Raw genomic sequence first — 19,294 nt, 5'->3', positions numbered from 1 at the left:
GGCTGCTGGTGCGGATGGGAGCCCTGAGCTAACGAGGAAGGAGACAACTGAAACGGATGAAACGCGTGTTAAACAAACACCATGCAAAAAAAAAAAAAAATCATTCCCTGGGGAGAAATTGCATTGAGGTTGCTGGCTGGGTCGGCGCGGGAGATTTCATCGGGCTAAAATGATGTCACATGGAGCGAGGGCTTTAGCGGTTTTATTTAGCTCCTAATCCCCACACACTGCCCGGCCAGTTGTCCATGTGTGCACGCCGTTCCCAGCGGCAGAGGATAAAGCATCCGGGCTGAGCACGGCCGCCCTTTTCTGCGGCTGCACTGCATAGGAAAGGTCTCTCCCTCCGCCAGCCTGGACCAAGAGCAGATGGCAGCGGCCGCTGTATGCTTTGCCTACTAAGATTGCAAAGAATTAATAATTCAGGCAACACTTTGAAAGGTAAAACTGCCGGTCGGTGGTTTTTGAAGTCCCGGGAGGGCTGAGGCAGAGCACTGTCTGGTTTTGATGCACACCGGGGAAGCACTGAGAAGGAAGGTGCCTCCTCTTCTGCGTTTCAGCAGGAGCAAGCGGCCTTGTGGCGATGCCCATCCCCAGCAAGCACCCCAACATCGGCCGCTCGCAGAGCTGGGACGCTGCCGGCTGGTATGAAGGCAACTGGGAGAGCGAGAACGCCTTTGAGTACCAAAGGCCGCTGGGCCGGAGGAGCTCCCTGTCCTACGGCGGTGAAGGCAGCTGGTGTGAGCCGCCACGAGTGAACGATATCATCTTGCAGGGCGGCGCGGAGCTGAAGCAAGAGGCGTACCCGTACCAGGATGCCGCCTTCGTCCCGGGGCCCCTGAGGAAGGGCTCTGTCCCTGACTTCGCCTACTGTGACCGGCAGGCGGCCATGGCGGGCCGGGGCTCCCTCCCGCCCCAGGATTACTACAGTGACCCGTCCCTGGCGGCTAGGTCACCCAAGGACCCCCGCTGCTACCGCGACCACGTGGTGAGCCGGCCGCTGGCGAGCTACGGGGCACCTGGCAGCCGACTGTCCTGGGACCAGGCCCCGGGCCGCCCGCCCGCCCCGCCGGAGGCCGCCCGCCTCTACAGGGACCCCAAGCTGGCCCTGGACGGGCAGCGGATGCGCGGCAGAGATGTCTCCCTGTCACGGTACGGCACGGAGCCCCCCGGCCCGCGGTACGCAGTGGAGCCGCCCGCCTTCCCCGGCAGGCAGGCCTACGGTGACGGGGTGGAGCGGCCCCCCGAGGTGGCGGGGGGCAGGCAGGCGGCCCCCACCTGCCTGGTGGTGGACCCCACCGGCAGCACCGGCACCAGCTACGGACCAGGCAGGGAGAGCGCCGGAGCCAAGGGCCCCTACGACAGCTACGAGGCGGCGGTGGCGACCCCGTCCCACCCGCCGGTGCCCGCCGCCTTCCCTGGGCCGGAGGTGAAGAGGAGCTTCGACCCCGAGTTCGTGGCGCTGCTGCGCGCGGAGGGCGTCTCGGAGAGCACCTTCGCCGCCCTGGTGCAGCAGGGCTTCGACTCCCCGAGCCTGCTGGCCATGATGGAGGAGAACGACATCAAGTCCGTGGCTCCAAACCTGGGGCAGGCCCGCGTGCTCTCCCGCATCGCCCACAACTACAAGGCAGAAATGCAGCTGCAGAGGCAGGAGCGGAGGAGCGGGGCGCTGCGCCCCAGGACCCGCTCCAACAGCTTCAGCCACCGCAGCGAGCTGCCGGGCGACTATGGGGCACCTCTTGTCTCAGGGCCCACCACGGATGGCCCTGCCGCCCCGCACCCCCCACCTCCGCTGCAGCCACTCTCCCCAAGAGGGGTGGAGTTGCACCGCCGGCCGTCCAGTGCCCCGACCCAGCACCTGCTGGAGACCACCACCTACCCTGCCTCCGCGGGGGCTCCTCAGGGGCTGCACTTCCCCAGTTCTGGATACAACACCCCCCTGCCTTGCACCGTGCACCCACGTCCAGCCTCTGCCTACTCTGCTCCAGCCGGCATGACCACAGCCAACCTGCACGCCAGCCCCAAAACGGCCTACCCCACCACCTACACTGTCCCCATGGAGCTGATGAAGAGGGAGCGGACAGCGGCAGCGTCACCAGCACCCAGCCCTCACGGCAGCCCACAGCTCCTCCGCCGGCCGGCAGCACCGGGGGACGGCAGCCTGGCACCCACTGGACCCACTTTCCCTGCCCAGCTCTCCCCGTACCCGAAGCTCAGCAGGCGCACAGGGCCCCCCGTCATCGTCTCCACCATGGCATCGCCTGAACCAAGTAATTTCCGAAGGTTCTTAGCCCATACAGTAGTTTAGAACCACTTTGTTGTTGCTTTCTTTACCCCCCAAAAAACATAGTCGAATATATTGGGGTTTCATGCCTAAATATTAGACATTCAGAAAAGGAGATGAATGGGATTTCTTTGCAGGGCCATGCTGGCTACACGGAGCTAAAGATGCTGGTTCTCGCTCTGCGGTTAAATTCTAAATATTTTATTTGTTTAGCCAACTTGAGTTAAAAGTGAGCGGTATATCAGATAATGCTTCCAGGGTGAATGTTGCCATTTCTGTTGTTTGTAGAGAACAGGAGATTAGATACCACGCTGGCTGAGCAATTAGGACTACAGGGTTTGCTGCAGATTGACTTTTTACCGCTGTTATCAGGCGCAAATGTGTTTCTCCGAGGAAATGGTTAGCATTGTTTTGACTAAATTCATCAGATAGCTAATGGTGTTATTCGAGAATCGACTTACCTTTGGCCATTACCTAAGTCTTTTCTTCTTATTATTAATTTGCTGTTTTATCAGCCGTACAAAATAAACCCCTTGATTTCCTTCTAGAGATGCCTGTAAGTGAAGTGATATAGCTGCTAAAGTAATAGGTCTGTGCTTAAAACTAAAAGCCTGTCATTAAGCACTAGAACAATAAAAATGAACGGTGGCTCCTTGTCTTCCCTTCGCCTTCTAGAAGTGCCCAGGCCCTTGGCTGCTCGGATGTGAAGCTGGGTAAGCTGAGCAGGCTCCTCTCCTCCACTTCGGAGACGTACGCTGATGATAACGCTCAGAGCCTGACAGAAACTAACCCCCAAAACCACACTGCAAAGCACGAGGAAATTTGGCAAATCCATTCATTTGTGGCTTGGCTTGTTTGAAAAACGGGGAAAGAAATCCCTTGGAATGTTTTTCCCGGTAGTGACTCTGCGAGCAGGGAATTTTCTCCCTGCGCAGTTCAGCTGAACTCCCGTGCAAACAAGGCTCAAACAATGTGCCGTACCAGCGTACAGGCGCAAAGCTTTAATAAAAGGATACCATTTATAGGCATAGAGATGGTGCCAAGCTGGTGATGCCATTCCACAGGAATCTAAATAAAGAATGATTTTGTGAGTGGAAATGATAAAGTTGTCAAAATGCAGGCACTTGGCGCACCCCTTTCCCTGGCTTACCATAATTACACAGCTAGGAAGTAGATGCCGTTTCTTTCACGCTTATGTGTCCTTTATGTAGCTGGTGTAACGTATTGAAGTCTAAAAAATATTTAACTATCAGGCAACACGTTCTGTGTTGACATGGATCAGATGTGAAAGTAGTGCATCCAGGCAGGATTTTTAAATAAACAATTATTTCCCAAAGCCTGAAAAAAGAAGACGAACGGACATAATGTGGGGAGCACAAATATGTTCATTTATTTGCAGTACGTTGGATGGAGCCGGTTGGTACCGATGCAGTGAAAGCCCTGGTGTGAGGGACCACTGGAGCACACGCACTGGGAGTGGTCTCCTCCGCCACGAGAAACAGACCCCTCCGTGGGTCTCATATATAAACCACAAACCCTATTCTCTAAAAATTTGGATATTATCCATTCCCTTTAATAGAATTACCAGTGCACAACAAGAGGAAGCCAGCAGTGTTTCTGTGCTGCTGAGCTCTTTCTTGCTACTCAACCCCCTTTTTTTTTTTTTGCCTACGACCAACTCATTTGCATGAGGATGACATTTGTTGCTCCAGTAATTTCATCTGATAATGGCCAGCTTGCAAAGCGGATCTGAAAACATATTCCTTAATTATGTGTTGCTAAGCAACGAGAGGGTTTGGCCATAATCACAGAAAGATTATCTTCTCATTGAAGTCCCTGAAAGGTTTAGCTGAGGTAGGACCTGTAAAATTGTCTTCATTTTTATTTATTTCCCCTTTTTATTTTCCAAATAGCCTGAGGGGTTTTCTGCCTGTTAAACTATATTTTAAAAGTAGAAGCCAAGGTAAGACACATGGCAAATGGAAGGATATGGATTAAAAATGGAAGGTGTGGCGGTTTGTAGGTGTTTGAGCTGTGTTGAGGAATTACTCTTTAAGGAACACCATTGCTAAGGAGTGTTCACACTTACATGCCAGGTGATAAGCAAATATTACAAATATGTTAAGGTGTTTTTAAAACATTAAGCGGATGACAGAAACTTGACTAAACCCAGGAAAATCGTATCTGCCAGCAGGAAGAGACAGGATGCGTTTTGAGGAGCGACAAGCCTTCTCCTGGCTGTAGCTTTGGCTGTGGATACTTGAGTCACAAGGTGAAAGCAAGTTCAGTATTAAACTCTGTCTCTAAACGGCTGCAAATATTTTCTGTCAGTATAGGTTAATGTCTCCTCAGTCAGCGGAGGGTTATAAATTGTATGTTATAGTCCAGTGATGTTTTGAAGCTTGTTACATGGATAGGGGTTTAAAATAAATAATTTTAGTTATTTTTGAAGTCTTGTGGACTATGTGTTGTAGTTCTTTCTACAGTGAGTTGTTTCTAGATACCCAGTTGTGATTTTGTGCTGAGCTTTGACGCTCCATGCGGATTCTGCACAGCTACTGTTTACTTTGGAGTTTGGGCAGAGGGCTCACAGGAGGAAGGTGTCTTCTGCCCAGTATTTCTGATGGCAGGGACAGTGACCTGGGCAGGGATACAGGCACGCGCCGCATGCTTATGGGCCCCTCGCTTCGGTACGGTTAGATAAGGGAAAACCAGCAATGGGATTTACTGCTGCAACTTCTTTGCATTTCATAAAATAATTATTAAGAAGAAGTTAGATAAATTGCCATTCCTGGGAGCTGCAGAGTTACGTGAAGAGAAGGTGGTGAGTGAGCACCCTAAAGCCGTTGCTGTGGCATCAGAGCGAGCAGGGTGTGGGAGCCAAGACGGGTTCCCGTCCTGGGAGCTCCCCAGCCACGGCTCGGGCAAAGCTGCCGCTCTGCGTCATCGAGACCTTGTGCATGAAGCTGTCAGGGATGGCTTCCCCAGGGAGAAACGTCCTCAGGGCCAGCTGCTCCTGCAGCCTCACCATCCGTGGCGTCACAGGTAGTGAACGCACCAGGTCATCTCAGTGGCAAGCAGGAAGAATAAATCATGCAAAGCCTGAGTGACAAAACCGTGTCGGCTGGCGGTCGACTGCCGGAGCGTGTTTGTGGGCAGCCTCGTGCTGGAGTGGGTGGTAATGCCGGGAAGGAAATCGTGTGGGTCAGCAAAGCTGGTGAGGGCAAACTATGTCTAAGAGTCACTGATCAGATTACTGGAGCTCCACCTCCAAAATGGTGCATCTTCAAATTATTATGTTTGCTAGTATTTGTATTAGAGTGCTTGATTTATGTTTTTGTATCCAATGTTTCAGTCTTAAAGCAGTTGGCTGATAAGGCGGCTTGTATTTTTGTGGCTAGCCTAGACTTCTCCCAAACGAGGGGTCTGTCCAGATTTCTGTTTTTGATGATGGACTAAGGGAGCTCCAACGAGGAACAGTGGTTCATTGCAAATATGCTTCTTTACATGTAAAGATACGAAAGCAAATGACCACAGACGGGCAGATGGTCCCAACAGGGATGAGGAACAGGGCTGCCCTGTACAAGTTGTGGAGGTATCATAAGGAAAGAGGAGCAAAATTACTTGGCTGTAAGATTTTGTTAAAAGCCTGACTGTTTCCTGAGCAGGGAAAGCCAGGCCGAGGGTAGCAGACTTCCTTGGACAAGTGGTTCTCTCCAGTGTGAAGGGGACTTGTCTTTATCAGCTTAGAGCCCAGCTTTTACTGTTTAACACTTGATTGTGATTCTTTTTATTGGTATTTTCCACCCTGTGACAGATAAAAGTTGTGTTAACCACACATCGCTTACAGGCTGAAGCTCTTCATGTGGGCAGCCCCCAAAGAGGAGAGGACAGAGTCAGGAGCAAGAGCCTTGACGTTGTTCAAAGATGGTTAAAAGAGCCCATCGAGGATGGTTATAAGAGTGACATTTGCCCATTCTTTTAAGAGTAGTGCATTGAAACTGTCACAGCTGTTTATGGGCAGAGGGAGTTTAGCAGGGATATTTCATACACAATATAAATTTCATGAGCATTTGTTGATGTTGGTTTATTCTTTGCCCAATGTACAGTATAGCAGACAGTTCAGAAATCCACTTCAGGTTTCCTTCACTATGTTTTCTGCCCAGACTGTAGCATGTAATCACAGTGTATACATGTAAGGCAGCTCAATTAATAATCTAAACTGAAACAGCACCAAAGGAGGCTGCGTGTACTGAATAAATCTGATTTAATTTGCACATGGACCTGACAGACCATAGCAAGTCCTTGGAGCCAGTCCCAGCTAGTGCGTTACTCCAGGTGAAGTCAGCCTGCACTGCGTTCACTGGCAAAACCACGGACTAATGATTTTAACTGGGATTGTAACTTCCGTACAAAAACACTTGATTGAAATAAGTAGACATGTCTTGCAAGTGTCTGCCATCCTGATGGTCACAGCAGCGTTTGCAAGACATTAATATGCAAAGTGATAAGGTTACTAGCTGGAAATACTCACAGGGAGTTTGGGAAAGCCTTTGAAAGGCTCACAAGGACCCTCACCAACCTCAGTTAGGCAGGTGAGCGTGTATCGTGTGTGGATCTTAAAACTGAAGTCATGAGAACTGCTCGCATTAGTAGGGTAAATGGCTGAAGAACAGAGCCTGTGAGAGAGGTGCTGAAAACTACCCTGATAAAATATTGACCATCTTGGCCAATATGTGCACACAATTCACTGATTGCAGAGAATACACTTTTAAAATGCTTTTCTAAAGGTTGAAATACGCTTTTTATAATGGTTTTATCAAAAGCAATATAAAGTGTCAAACTCATTCCAGATGCAATTCATTGACTTTAGTGCCATGACAATAAAAATGAATTTGGCCTGTCAGAGGAGAACATGTTGTCAGATGCACAAGTGCTGTCATCTTCAATTTACACTTCCCTTTTACCCCGTGTCTGTAGTCCTCTGTCATTGTTAGGACTTCCATATATCCAGATCATTCTCTGACTGTATTTGCTGACATTTTTTTTAGCCCTCTCATAAGTAGTTTCCATAGCTACAAACTTAGTGCTCACAGAGGGGAAAAATTTTAAAGGTTTCTGATCACTGTTGTATTAAACATTTTTTATATTTCTTCTCCTTGTCTTTCTCGTAGCGTTACGCTACAGACCAGTTTAAGGAACATGCTGCACAACTGAATTGTCTGTTATTTTTAAAAGCAAAGGGGGTGCTGAGGCGAATCCTTAAAAAGCAGAAGACCAAAATCATGAAGCCACTGACTTAGGATAAATGTTGCAGACGCAGGACATATATTAGTAAGGTTTATATACAGCAACTGGCAGATGAGCTTTTGACTTTTGCACCTAAATAAAACCTGGCATTAACAACATTCCACTGGCTTTTGGTAAAGAAAGCTGATGTTTAATCTCTTCTGTCTGCTGTTCCCGTTGTTTTGTTAAAGATGAAATGTTACTTGGTGGGGGGGTCACATATGTTATTTCTCCTAGGCAATAGCAGTTCCACCTCTCCATTAGAGAGGTGCTGAGCAGCCACGCTCTGCCTTGGTGCAAGCAGGTGCATCCTTAGGAAGGCTTTGGCCAGAGGTGTGTTTGGCAGTGGGACCCTCACCCTCTGCATTAGAGCAGCTTTGTTTAGCGAAATGGGAGGTTTCTGGGTGCCTGTGCCTGGCCAGTGTGACCGCCAGCACCCTGTCCAGGGGCCTTGCCTTCTGCGCTCGCAATCCAATTAGCTGCTTCAGAGCAGATGGAGTGGATTAGTGCCCGGCTTGCCTTCCTCCGCCCTCTCCCTCAGTGCAAAGGGTGTCAAGGCCAACAATCGGCTTAAACGTGGGTCCCATGGTGCGACGTAACACGGCCCCAGCCCTGCCTGCGCACACCCTGTGCCCCGTCTGTGTGACACAGCATCCCTGCGAGGCTGCTGCAGTTCAGTTCCCCAGTGTGATGCCTCCAGGTCTCGGTTAGTTTGGAAAACCTTGACCTAACCTCATTTGCCAGGCATCAATTTCATTTTTGGTTTGCAAGGAGTGTCTGCAGACCCCACTACCACATGCATGAGCAGCGTGCCCTGTGTTTGAACAGCCAGTGCCGTCGCTGCCAGCAGTGAGGTCAGTGGTGGAGCCTTGTGGTCCCTTCCCTCATGCAGCGTTCCGTCCTGGGAGCACCCCGGGCTCTGGGGGTGCATCTCAACCACCAAACATAGGGTGGCCAAGGGAAATGGCCTCTCACCACGTCTTGCGCATGGGAGTAGAGGCAACCAAGGAGGGGCTGGCAGAAGAGTGAGAGTACAGTCCTCTTCCCGTGGTTCCCGAAAGCATTGTAGTCCCCAAGAGGAGGGTGGTTTAGGCTCTGTAATCCGAGAGATAAGCAGGTTGTCGCTGTGAGAAGGAAACCAGCAGGGCTTACCTGAAAGGTTGGAGCCAGTGGAGATCCTTGGTAAATACTGATATGAACAGCCAAGGTGGCATTCTCGTGTTTTATTTATATATGCAGATACATACACACATGAAAATGGGGAGAAAAACTCTCAAAAATGTAATCAGTTATCAGACATTATCCATTTGTATCAGTACTTCTGCAGAGTCTTCATTGTTTGCCGTAAGTGACTTGTTTTCATATCAAGCAATTTATTATTTCCTAGGCTGTCGTACTGACTTGGAAAGTAAACAAGCAGAAGGGACTTTGCTTAGGCAGCAAACACAACGCCAAGTAATAATTGAGGATATACTTTCAACGAAAAAAGTCAGAAAAAGATCAAAGCTGAGGTCCCATTGAAACATCTGGTGTATGTTTTCCACATGTGGAGGTATTATCTTTGGGTACCCTTCGGAAAGGGTTATTAGACATTGGAATGGGCTGCCCAGGGAGGTGGTGGAGTCACCATCTCTGGAGGTGTTTAAGAAAAGCCTGGACATGGCACTTAGTGCCATGGTCTAGTTGACAGGGTGGTGTCAGGGCAACGGTTGGACTCGATGACCCCAGAGGTCTCTTCCAACCTGGTTGATTCTGTGATTCTGTGATTCTGGGTGGGTTACCTCCATGCCAAGGAGCCGCGTTGGGAGTCATAGGTGGTGGGATGCAAGAACCTGACAATGCCCCGTTGACTTCCTTGCTGGTCTTCTTAACACTAACACGTTTCCTGATGCTTGTTCTAACACTGCAAATCCCTGAGCAGTTTCAAGCTGCCTCCTACACACTCCTTTACTGACACTGCAGGTTATCAGTCTTCTCTTATGATGGCCCAGTCTCTTATTAGAGTCTCTTCCTGTTACCCGCAGAGTGAAAAACTCAGGAATGGAAATGTCACACACAGTCATTCGTTGTGTTCTCTGCCTTCCTCTGAACACTTTGTTATAAAGTTTTAAATGAATATTCAAAAAGTGCAAGAGCCCGTGCAAGTGCATGTGTTTTGTTCTGTCGATGAAAGGAATCTTGATTAGTATGTATTATGAAAGACAAAAGAGAGTATTCAGCGTGGACAGCAGAGAGCTTATCAGTATCTAGACTGTCCTGTTGGGACACTGAAGTAACCAGGAAAGCCGAAATGTAGCTTTAGTTATCCCACCTGGCCAGCAGCTGCCATTCCTAGTGATCCCAAGCTTTCCCCGTCTTTGAATTCTTGCTCATGTTGAGTGGACCTGCATAAGAGTGGAAGTTGTTATCGTACCAGCTGAAACGTTTGGCTTAAGAATCTTAAATTTCCATTTTGTTCTTGTTTGCAGTGGTTGTGGTTCTGTTTCATCTGCAGTCAGGGCTAAAAGGTCCAGAAAGCAGAATTACTGTAATAACAGCAACGAATAACAGCAACAGAATTACTGTAATAACGACAACACTGTAGTGCAATGCCGAGCAACCTGGCGTGCTCTGCGTTGAAATTTCCCCTTATGCTTTGTATTCATTCAGCCGTTCATCCTAAAAGCCCGTGTCCCTGAGCAGCAGTGTGGCATCTCCCATGCTATGCTCTGGCCAAAGGGTGAGCCCGTGTATCATCTTGCTGGCATGTGATAAGCAGAATACAGAGATATATTGTGTGGGCTAGCAGCCCCACGCTCTGGCTCACCAGCTCTTCTTTACTCCAGTTTTCTGTTTCCCAAGCTTGCATGAGGAAGGCCAACAAAATTAATATTTCTAATTTTTGGAGAATTTCTTTCTGGACAAGCAGCTTCCAAAATAGGGCAGTGAGTGAAGTTGTGCTTCCAGCTAAAAAGTGGCAGTTTTGCCGTTGATTTCAATAGAAGAATTATTCTACCCTCTCCTGTAAAAGCCACCAGCTCCACATAACTTAATTGTATTGCATTTCTTAAAATTAGATCTACAAAACCAATGGTTTCTTTAAGCAAGAGAAGCTGTAAATTTCATGCATTGAATGCCTGTGCATTATTAAAAATAATAGGTTATATTTGTCAAATGGATAATGAGTAGGTTTCTTTCTCTGTTTTTCAGTATTTTAATGAGTACGGGAAATGTTTGCTATTTATTTGCTTTCAGATTTTACCAAGGAGCTCTGGAGATAATTGTCAAATTTCCAAGTGTGTATCAATATTTCATGAAGGGCTGTTTTCCCTCTGTACGTTCAGGAGTTAGGTCATTAGCACTGGAGCTGTTATTAACAGTTTGAAGCAAGACATAAAAAGGAATTCCACCGACCACTTGCAAGTTTGCAATCGAAAACTTCCGAAACAAAATTCTAATAGAGGGTTTACGGGTAAAATAAAGATGGGTAATATTGCTTGGTTTCAGATGTTACATGTTAAATCAACGATTCTGCTAGAGGATTTCTTGCTTGATCCCAGTTTCTACAGTTTGTGGGCTCGATCCAGAGAACGTCGCAGCTTTGTGTGTTCATTGTGTTTGGCCCCGCGCCCGGCACTTGCTCCAAACTGAGGTGTACCTTACCGAGATAGGATAGCCATCCACGTCATGCTTTGGAAAATAAACCTCCACCTCTCTTACTACCAGCAAATTAAATTCCGTTGAATTATTAAAGCTCAAGTTGCTGTTAAGCATAGTACCGATCAGCACTGATGTTGACTGTTTAGTTTTCAGTTGTTTTTGCGTGGCTTTGAGGTGCAGTACTGGCTGTGTGTTAAGAACTATTGTCCTGGTTTGGGCGTTCACCATTTAAAAGTGTTTTAGTTGTGCATATGGTTGAACGTTTCTGTTTTCATTTCTGATATTTCAGTTTTACATGAAATCATAATATTCCTGTTCTCGTTCTGATCAGGCGACTTACCACATTTTTGTTTTACTCAGCGTAGGACTGTGATGTGCCAGGCTGGCCTCTGCTCCTGTTGATGAACAGATAAGCCAGTCCAACTAGCTCACTGCGATGCCCTCAAGAAGAAAAAATAACTCAGAAGAATAAAATTATTTGTAGATATGGACCCCCTGTGCTCTGCTGTAGACAGGGTGCTGTACAAAAATAATTTATAAACTATTGTGGCTCTTTGATCATTGTAAATGGCTGAGTTGCCATACAAGCTTCGCTAGGCACAGTTGAGTGGTACCTGTGCAAAGAGCAAAACCTGAGAATTTAAACTTGATTGAACCTCACAAGTGTGGAGCATTAGTGTGAAAATCAAAGTGTACAGAGAGCTGGGAGGTGGCTGGAAAGAGCATCCAGGTCTCCCGAAATAAGAAAAGTGCTTCAGAGTTAGAGGTGATTAAAGCAGAAAGGGGGAAAAAGTGAGGCTTTTGCATCTCTGAGAATGAAGCAGGAGAGGGCTTCTAGCTGGAAGTGGGTGGAAAGTCATGGGAGAGTCCCCAGCTGCCCCGAAGAAAAGGATCTCGGGCAAGGGAATGGGACATGCTGTGGCAGCAGGAGGTGGGACGTGCTGTGATGGCAGCGGAGCAGAGCTGGATTTGCAAGACCTGTGGAGCAGGAGGCACGGAAGGACCTTGCTCACCTGCTCCACCACAAAAGCATGACAAGTGGGCAGGGAGCAGTGGCACCTCCCTGGAGAAGGAGGGATGTGATCTGTGGAAAAGGCAGAGCTGGCTGTTTTACAGAGGGGTTTGAAGAAGATCCCCGGAAGTGGCAGAAGACATCAGCCTGGCATATCTGTCTGTCTATATTTTGGGATAGTTTTAAGATTAGTGACACTACGGGCTACAATAAACCAAAGGAGGTCACTCGTGAAAGCTAATGGCAATGTGAATCGTGGTAGCAGTTGAGGAGGAGAAAGAGAAATGGCAATCATGCAATATTGACATGACAGGAGTGTGTGGAGATAATGAATTTGGTCGTGGCTCAGTATTATAAAGTTCCAGACTGTAAACAGAGATATTTGTCAGAGGGAAGGTAGTGCTCAGGGTGACAAATAGGTGCCTTGCTAAGTAAAAAGCACCGTGTAAAGAATTTGCAGCTGTGAGAGGTGTGTAAGAGAAATCCAGAGCAGATCCCTTCGACTGTCTTGTTCTAAGGTAGCACATGGAGAAGGGGGAGTTTGGGAAGTTGGCAGTAAATACAACTTTTGTAACTTGTGCTTAGTTCTGAAATGGAATTTTTCTCCCTTGGTAGTTGCTTCATGGTAGTAGCTGAGCTTTGTCCTGGGAAATGCAAAGGAAAGTCCCATCCTACTGTGGCTTCTGTTCTCAGTACGGCGGTGGGACTGCTCAAGCAGAGGTTAGAGACAATGTGTAGCCACGGTGTTATGTCCTTAGTGCTGGTATTGGAGAGAAGAGCAGTGCTGAGAAAAGCGAACCTGACCATTTGTTACCCACCCCTGTGCGTTCGTGCACAGCCGGCAGGCAGGGAAAGGGATAGGATCAGCGGAGAGAGAGACTGGGCTTTCGCAGTCGTGAAGAAGGCAAGCGCGTCGGCAGAGACATATGGAAAGCCAACTGACAGAAGGATTGGGAGAAACAACATTGGCTCCTACAAGACTTGGTGCTTGAGAGGTTGTTGCACAGCACAGATTTGTGTTACGCAACTGGTTTACAGTACGGGAAGTTGGAGAGCACTTAGTGAGAGCCAAAGGAGATGCTCTGCCATGCTCCCAGGGGGACAGTGAGCTGCTTCTGCTCCAGGAAGGAAGAGGCGTCAGATGTGGGTAAGGAAGAGTGCTGCTTTAACTCCTTCTGAAAAGCCTCTGGTACTCTTCCCAGAGCCCCCAGGCTGCAGAGCAACAGCTGGAGTCGAGAAGATAAGCAGTTTGCAATGCAATTTCTGTGTTGCTTTTGGTGGTTTTATGGTCGTGGATTGCCTGCACCAGGTGCCAACAGTCCATGACTCCTCTCCGTGATGCCCCCTGAAATGGGGAGAATCTGGCCATACTCTGGCCATACTCTGCATACCGGGACAGTTTTCCTGGGGAATCTCCAATTTCCTTTACTGCCACTCTGGGAAGTTATTAGGCACGCTGAGTTAATACGCCTCTTACCTATGAGTTTGTTTAATCCGTTCATAAGGCACATAGCCAAAGCCCCGCAGTACTGAACAAGGAGTGTGTACTAAGAAATGCCAGAAAGCCCAGCCAGCAGCCAGGCTGCAAGCACCGCTGAGCGCAGGCAAGGCTGGCAACTGCCCCACCGAGTCCACGGGAGCGGCTTTCCTTCGGTGCAAACGCATCTGGAGAAGTGGGAGAGGAAGAAAGAAAGTAGGAGAGGAGAAGAAAGGGGAAAATACCAGAATCAGCGACAGTAAGCCAACCAAAATACTGCAGCAGGACAGACGGTGCCCTAAAGGTAGCCACCTTCTAGGAAAGTATTCCATGCTTGGGAACAATGCTGTGGTAACGTTCACAAAATGTTTGTGTTCCGAATTTTTTGCACGCTCCTCCTCTCAAGTTGGCATAGTTACGTGCTTTGTTTGTTTGCCTTTAGCTTCTGCCGTTCACGGTGTTAGAAATACTCTGACTCGAGTCCATCCAAATACAGCGGTGCCGTGTTTGGTAAGTGGGTCGTGAGCCCTTGGGGCCTGAGCAATGATTTTCAAACAGAATTTGGCAAAATAGCAAGTTAAAATTGTTTTTTAAAAGAATTGATTCCCAGATCCAAGATTTCACTCCACGTCATTTAAGATTAATTTTCTCCTAAACACAGTGTGTAACCTGTACTTTGCTGCTTTGTATCAGGCCACGTGGAGCTGCTGGGTGTCAGATGTAAGGTCATTTTGCAGGTCTCCTGGGGTGACGGCCATATTCCTGCTGCAGAGGTGTTCGGGGCAGAGACCCTCCGAGGAGCTGCACCTCTCCCTGCCCAGTTTGGGATGATTCCTTTTCATCTCCTGCGTGGAAGAGGATCATGAGAGTGTCCTCTGAGATTTTCTTTTTGGAGTTACGCTCTGAAAACTCAGCCTTCCTGCTGCCATCGCTCTCCAGTCACCTGTCTGCAGATCACAGCCTCTCTAGTTCTGCAACAGCACACCAGGTCTCCATGAGGACAGCCAGGCAAACCTGGCCAGCAAGCGAGCAGTGAGGTGTGGGTTCCTCAGGCTTCCTCCCAGCCCAGCACTGGATGTCTCTGTACTCTCCCATTGCCCATCGCCAAGCGCCAGAGCAGGGCAGAGGGCTGAGAAGACCACCGCTACCGCTGTATCGACAGCGATTCTTGGATGCTGTTGAAGCTGGGTTGACTGATGCTCTGAGAATGTGCCAGTGATCTCGTGGACCACGTTGTGTGGTTGCAGCCCATGACATGAAACACTTAGCTGCAGTAGGGATGTCTGGGGGACAGAGTGACAGCTCATCAAAGCTAGACAGCAGTTCTGTATTTGACATCTTGAGGTCAAAAACTGTCAGTTCCTTGATATTTTACGGTGTCTTAAATCGCCTGGGGAGTGTTTTGAGCCTTGTCAAAATGTATTAATTAAGGCCAAGTCATATTTACAAGCTTGTACTGCTCTGATTCAGCAGCAGGACCACGCTTGATTTTCAGCCTAATAATTACAAGTGGTTTTGGATGATCTGGGGGGCTGATAGAGCCGGTTTCTGTTTCCTCCAGAGCTGCATGTGCTACAGTTTTTACTTGCTCTTTGCCTTGGCTGTCTGTAGCATTGTTTTCCTCCTTACGAACGCAGCCAACTTTCTAATTAAGGAAATCACTCTGCAGCCATTGTGGCTGTTCATTTGAGTTCTTTGTCCATACCAAAGTTTCCAGCTCCCCAACAGTTTTTAAGTCACTCCTTCCCACAGCTGAAGGGAGACAGGAGCTTTGGCTTAGGGCAGGCTTTTCCTTTAACTCTGTTAAGAAACAGGCGTGCTGCACCAAGCACCGCCATGTGCAGCACATTCACTTCATCAGAGCTTCAAATCCACCTCTGGCTATGACAGATACTGCTGAGGTTATTTTTCTGTTGGTTTCTTATATATAAAAAAAAGAGTTATGAGAAATAAATACCACTTTGTGCTGGGCTTTACTGCTTACTGGGCTTTGAGCCTGAAAGGATTTAAAAGTCATCGTGCTCTAAGGGAAAGTTGCAGTGAGAAAAGGGAGGCGGAGGGTTGTTCCAGCCAGCTGTTGTGATTTGGGAAAAGGCTTGTCCTGACCAATGGAAAGAAGATGGAGAGGCAGCCAGCGCTGGCGTGGCTACGCCCAGGGAGACTCAGACCGAATTAGAAACTCGGCTTGCAGGGGTTTATCATTTCCCTGATATTGTGACATTTATAAATGCAAATATTTTTTATCTTAGTTGTTATCCTTTCTTGTGTCCTTCATTAACGGGCATTATCCGTCCTTTATGCTGCACTGATAACTGTGTGAAGAGGAGAGAGACATATTCGCATGTGGTGTTGTGCCGTGCAAAAGTACCTGGGTGTGCGAGGAAAGAATACGTGCACTTCATAAGGTCTGTGTGCCAGCTCCTCTTGTCAGCCTTGAGTTGGGCGAGAGCCCTGAAGACAATGCCATGTTAATGCATCACAGTCCAGTGCTTTTGATGTTTCACAGCGAAGCACAATAACTTTTTTTCTCGTTTCGTTTCTGAAGTACACAAAATTCGGAACATATGCACCGCGCCAGGATTAATGGCTCGTGCCAGTCAACCCGCAGAAAACACTCAGATCAGGCCTGGTTGCTCACCCAGAGGGAACTCGTGTCTGCTACTCTACCTTTGCATCCCTAGCGACAGCAGTGCCTTCTGCTTTTCAAATTCATTGAAGGTGAAAAATAAACCGCAAAGACCTGCCCCTTCACAGCTGGTCACTGTGGCGGTTTACAGCACTTCGATGAAAGCAGTGTTTTTGCAATACTATCGGAGCATCTTCGTGGTAAAACTGGGAGCATGGAGGGGTGGTGAGGGGAGCGTACTGCGCAGAAGAGGATTTGGCCAGAGCTTGCTCTGCACCGTCAGTCCAGGGTGGACTGGGCAGCTGGGGCAGGAGAGCACACCCAGCAGATGCACGCATTGTGTAGGTACCGCACTGTGTGGCCGGTGCGGGGGAATACACCCTGCCTGGCCGTGTGGCTCCGGGGAAAGGTGAGCAGCCAAGGAGCTGCCCAATGTGCACCCTTTCCCAGGACTCTTGCACGACTTGGCTTCACTGTGGAGGGCCGTGGTGGCCCAGTGCGCAGCTGGGGTTGGGCTCTCCACCCTGGTAGGTCTGCTTTCCATCCTAGATAGGTCCCATATGGAAGGGAGCTCTCTACTAGCCAAAATAAAGACACTCAGCAATCTGCCAGAGCTGGTTAAAGCATGTAGTCTCTCACAGGCAGGAAGAAATACGATTTGGGGTAGAGGATACAAAATACATTTGCAAGGCATCTGAGCCTGATACTAAGACATTCTTTCTTTCAATGTTGCTGTTGCCAATAGCTTCTCTTGTGCTCAGACCAAAACTATTTTGGGTGGAACATTTGCTCCCTACTTTCTAGCAAGCCTGGTCGCAGGAATGAAGAATGGATTCTTTTCACTGGCCGCAGCTGGTTTGAATGATCCCCATTGACTCCAGGCACTCCTCGTGTGAATCGCAGGGAAGCAACTGTATTTTTGTTTATGTGCCTGACAGGGGCAGAAACAGCACAGCAGTCTCAAATGGACTGAATGTTTGAATCCAGGCACATGCCAGGGAGGAGTTCTGGTGGGTGCTCTGTACCTCATGCTGGCAGCAAGTGTGGTTCACCAGCTTAGTCCAGAGTAAGGAGGAAGAAGAGGGTGAGAAGTGTTTCTGTCATGGGTGTCTGTGCAATGTCCTCTCCCGTGCTTCCTGCGAGGCCCCTGGAGAGCACAACAGCATGGCTGCGTTTGGTACAGGGGATCCATCATGCTCATTCGATGCGAGCTTGAGGAGGAGTCCTTCAAGAATTGTGACCCTTGCATTACATACAAGGCAAAATCTTGAAACCCATCAATGTCAGTTGGCTAGATCTTGAACAAGGCATTGAGAGGGATCTGCTTCAATGCACCTCTCTCAAGGTCTACTTCTTCCAAGGAACAACAAAACAGCTTGTTTTAGAAAAAACACAGTCATTTCCAGACCTTGGGACTTGAGATCCGTTATCCCCTTTTGGGTGATCTCTCCATTGTGACCAACTTGTAACAAGTTTCTGCAGAAGAATCACCTCCCGTTTTCCTTTGGAAGGAAGAGGGTATCAGGGAAACAAATGGGCACAGAATTTATCTGCTTGCAGAGAGAGGACAACAGGTCAAGGAAAGTGACCCATTTTGTTGGGCTGAGAACCAGGGAGAGGTTTGGGAAAACTCCTCCTGAAAGTAATGCCACTCAGTGGAAATTTGGGGGTAATTATGAAGCTACCTCTGTATTCTTAAGTATTCTTAAGAAATCAGCTGGCTATGTGTTATAGGTTTTTTTGCAATATTGAGTTTTTCCTTGTACTATCAAAGGTATTAATTAGAGGAATAGATTACACCGGGTACTGTACAGTTTACCTCTTGGGTATTTGTGGAATGAACCATGAAAACTCAGACATATTTGTATGTGAAATTGTGAAATGCTCGTTCAGCTGGGTTTCTTGATGAGCACCATGTCTTACTTCCCCTCTTTGCCACGTGGTCTGTACCTCTTGATTACAGCCAGCGGGGTGGTTTCATGTCAGTGGCAGCTAATGTGCGAGGGGCTTTGGGATCCCCTAGGACACAAGCACTACGTAAGGTCGTTGCTGCTGCAGGAACCTTCTTTTTCAAGATCCCAGGTTGTTTTCTCAGCCCGCTCGGTTCATTTGATATGTTTTGTAATCTGTATGATGTAATCAAGTGTATAAATTTGTAGGCAGGGGTATGACACATCAGCATCCATCTTTGCCAACTGCTTTCTACTGCAAGGCAGGAAACTTTTTGTCAACTTTCTGAAACTTCAGTGCAAGACTCTCCCTTTACCCCCCCTCCCTACCTCCTCCCCAAGAAAGAAGTGAAACCTGATTAGTTCGTTCGGCCTTACCTCGCTTGTCTGGTGGGTTTGTGACATAATTTTAAAATTAAAAAGTCAATTAAATGAGAATAACCATAGGGTATATAACTAGAGCTTTTAGGTTGATAGGTGATGGGTTTTATTGAACTGACAAAATATAGAAAACAGTTAGAGGAAGACAGCTTACTGCAGGTATATCATTCAGTGTGATTTACAGTTTTATAACTGTAGGCAAATTTGAAATATTTGTCACTATCTTCAGTATACATTATTAGATAAACCTATAGCCTGTGCTTACCTATATCAGCATTGACTTTCTTCTCTGTGATAGTGAAGAGACATAAAAATGAAGAGATTTTCAGCCCATTAGGGTTTAACGTGGTTTCAAGAGCAGTCAGTTTCTCTCCAGTTTGGATTTTATTTGTCGCGTAGAGCACTGAGGATGTCTGTAGGAAATGCCTCCCAGCGGCCACAGGAGTTGCAGTGTAGCTATCCTTTGCATGCAGAAGAAAACAAGACACCTTAACTATGAAGGTTATTGGCCAAAATGTCAGCTCCTAAAAAACAGAGAGAAAATACAGATCCTTGCAGGAGCACTTTATTCCAACAGCCTGATCTCCCTCCTTTAGTTTTTGTTGCGTTGCTGAGGTTGCCCCTGTGAGAAAAGCCATGC

General features: G+C 48.0%; 1 protein-coding gene across 2 annotated transcripts in view; it reads left to right on the top strand.

Annotated features, from left to right (window-relative positions):
- The window catches only part of CTBP2 (C-terminal binding protein 2), a 141,780-nt gene that overhangs the window by 95,389 nt on the left and 27,097 nt on the right, over positions 1-19,294 (top strand). Inside the window, exon 1 of one of the 2 annotated variants that reach the window (XM_068400167.1) lies at positions 581-2,267. The exons of the other annotated variant lie outside the window; for it this stretch is intronic. Coding sequence (XP_068256268.1) covers positions 581-2,267 — 1,687 coding nt within the window. Of the gene's footprint in view, positions 1-580; positions 2,268-19,294 lie in introns of those variants that run through there. 2 annotated transcript variants of the gene reach the window in all.

Source organism: Nyctibius grandis, chromosome 4 (genome assembly GCF_013368605.1).
Source record: "Nyctibius grandis isolate bNycGra1 chromosome 4, bNycGra1.pri, whole genome shotgun sequence".
Lineage (NCBI taxonomy): Eukaryota > Metazoa > Chordata > Aves > Nyctibiiformes > Nyctibiidae > Nyctibius > Nyctibius grandis.
This window is presented reverse-complemented; position numbering and strand designations above follow the sequence as displayed.